The 2,220-nt window shown below is 33.5% G+C and overlaps 1 protein-coding gene across 1 annotated transcript in view; it reads left to right on the top strand.

Annotated features, from left to right (window-relative positions):
- The window catches only part of Dhap-at (dihydroxyacetone phosphate acyltransferase), a gene marked incomplete in the record, with an annotated part of 6,042 nt that overhangs the window by 1,195 nt on the left and 2,627 nt on the right, over positions 1-2,220 (top strand). The window contains 2 exon segments of the mRNA XM_011313451.1: positions 1,240-1,650; positions 2,088-2,220. Of these exon segments, the coding sequence (XP_011311753.1) occupies positions 1,240-1,650; positions 2,088-2,220 (544 nt within the window).

Genomic DNA, 2,220 nt, shown 5'->3' with positions numbered 1-2,220 from the left:
TGACAGGCGTAAAGTCATTCAGTAGTAGTAATTTTTTTTCCGTTTAATGTTATCGCTTCAGCATATAAACGATCAAATGGAAAAGTCTATAAAATTCTCCGCATGCATGTATCAGATTTTTTATTACAATGATTCTTCATTGTTAATAAAAAAAATCAATAAAACCGGCAATAACACTTACGCAGTTTGGTTTGGAAATTGAAAAGAAAAAGATTCTAACTTGAGGAGCACATAATGCAATGCAATTGCGAGTTTTTAATTTATCGGCTTCGAAATTAATGCCGAAAGTTCGGAAAATGGTAATACCAAATTAATGTTACATTATTAACCTTTATATGTAAGTCGCCGGTCATATAAATTATTTCATTAACTCAATAATAATAAATTTGTACACGCAACTAAATAAACAGCGCTGAAAATTCAAGCTTTTATCAACGAATCGAGTATTGTTTATCATGCAAAATCAAATTTTCGTGAATCTTCAAAACGGACAGAAAATTTAGTGAATTTTTTCCTCTGAAATTGCATTCAAACTTTCATAATTAAAATTTTTCATGACGTTATGACATGTACAGAAATAAAAAATGTTAAGAAATATTTTTTAATTTAGTAAAATGATTCGCGATATTACTAAGAACATAACAAACACCTTTCACTATTTCTTCGGTTTTTCCTTCGTGTGCATTTAGTCGTGCGGTGAGTGCTCGAAACACTTAAGTCACAAACGCATTAGCAGATTACTCTGCAAATATCTCTGAAACATACCAATGTCCTGTATAATGAAAATTGCTTGGCATATAATTTCGTAATTGACACGACTCGAGATTTTTCCGTAAAGTCACTATTACGGGGATATTGATCAAATTATTCAAACGGTTCACATATTTTCTCAGGTTTAAAAATATTTTCTAAACATTTTTAAAAACCATGCAATACCTTGTATAAAAGAGTTCATAAACTGAACCGCATGACGCTGCCTTTTTCCATCTGAATTTATGGATCCCAGGAAAGTGTGCAGAATAAGTTATTGCAAACCTTTTGGACTCATATTCATTAACTTTTTACAGAGTTACTAATTAAAATCATAATGGCAGACTCGAAGTATAATAAACATTGACATTGTAATTCTGACAGTCGAGGCCGAATATAAATTGATGATTCCCTATAAAAATTTGAACTTATCAGTGAGCAAATTAATTGCTTTTATTCATGACGGGCGAATCTCGTAAAATGTTCCAGGTCTCCTTGTCGTCAAAGTATTGAAGCGAATCTTGCTGAGTTTTCGAGTGAATCAGAAGTACCTACTCGAGATTCGCGAGGATATGAAGCACTCTGACGTGCAGTACGTGTACGTGCCATCCCACCGAAGTTACCTAGATTTTGTACTGATGTCCTACCTTCTTTTTACCTTTGACATGGCCCTACCAAATATTGCCAGTGGAATGGATTTTTACAGAATGAAGGTTGTGGGTGAACTACTTCGTAAAACTGGAGCATTTTATCTCAGACGAAGTTTCACAGCTGATCAATTGTATAAGGAAATTTTCAAGGCTTATGTTGCATCTCTAGTAGAGAATAGCGACAGGGCTATTGAGTTTTTCATCGAGGGAACAAGGAGTAGGAGTCAAAAGAGCATAGCTCCGAAGTATGGTACGTCGAACTGTTTCGAGAATGAGTTTGGATGTTATTTTTTTTACAAGTGGTAATTCCTCAGACATTTGCGTAATTGATGACCAGGAAAAAGCTAACATAAACGATATCATTACCTTTCCTTCGTAGCATTAATTATTCAATCAGTAAGTCAATGCTACTCCGACAGATTAATAAATGAATTCAATATGCGTTGGAAAATCATTTCAAAGGACTTACTTTATTAAGAAATTTAGTTTTTACAAAAATATCCAGATTATGCCGATAATTGTCAATTTTCCGAATTAAATTATGGATTGGTAATTGGAAATTGGAACAATTAGTTGCTAACTAACTCAATCTGTTAGGTTTTGTTGCGGATTGAGTAAACTATGAAATTAATGATGATTATAATTTATGATTAATATTATCTGTCTTACGGTTTGTAATATTTCTAGGGCTTCTCGGTATGATTTTGGAAGCAGTGTTTCAAAGTCACGTGCCAGACATCCAGTTTGTACCAATAAGTATAACGTACGACAGACCATTGGAGGAGTCTCTATTCTCCTATGAACTCTTGGGAGTCCCAAA

The sequence above is a fragment of the Fopius arisanus genome, unplaced genomic scaffold (assembly GCF_000806365.1).
Source record: "Fopius arisanus strain USDA-PBARC FA_bdor unplaced genomic scaffold, ASM80636v1 scaffold00122, whole genome shotgun sequence".
NCBI lineage: Eukaryota > Metazoa > Arthropoda > Insecta > Hymenoptera > Braconidae > Fopius > Fopius arisanus.
Note: the sequence above shows the minus strand (reverse complement) of the source record. Positions and strands in the feature narration are given on the sequence as shown.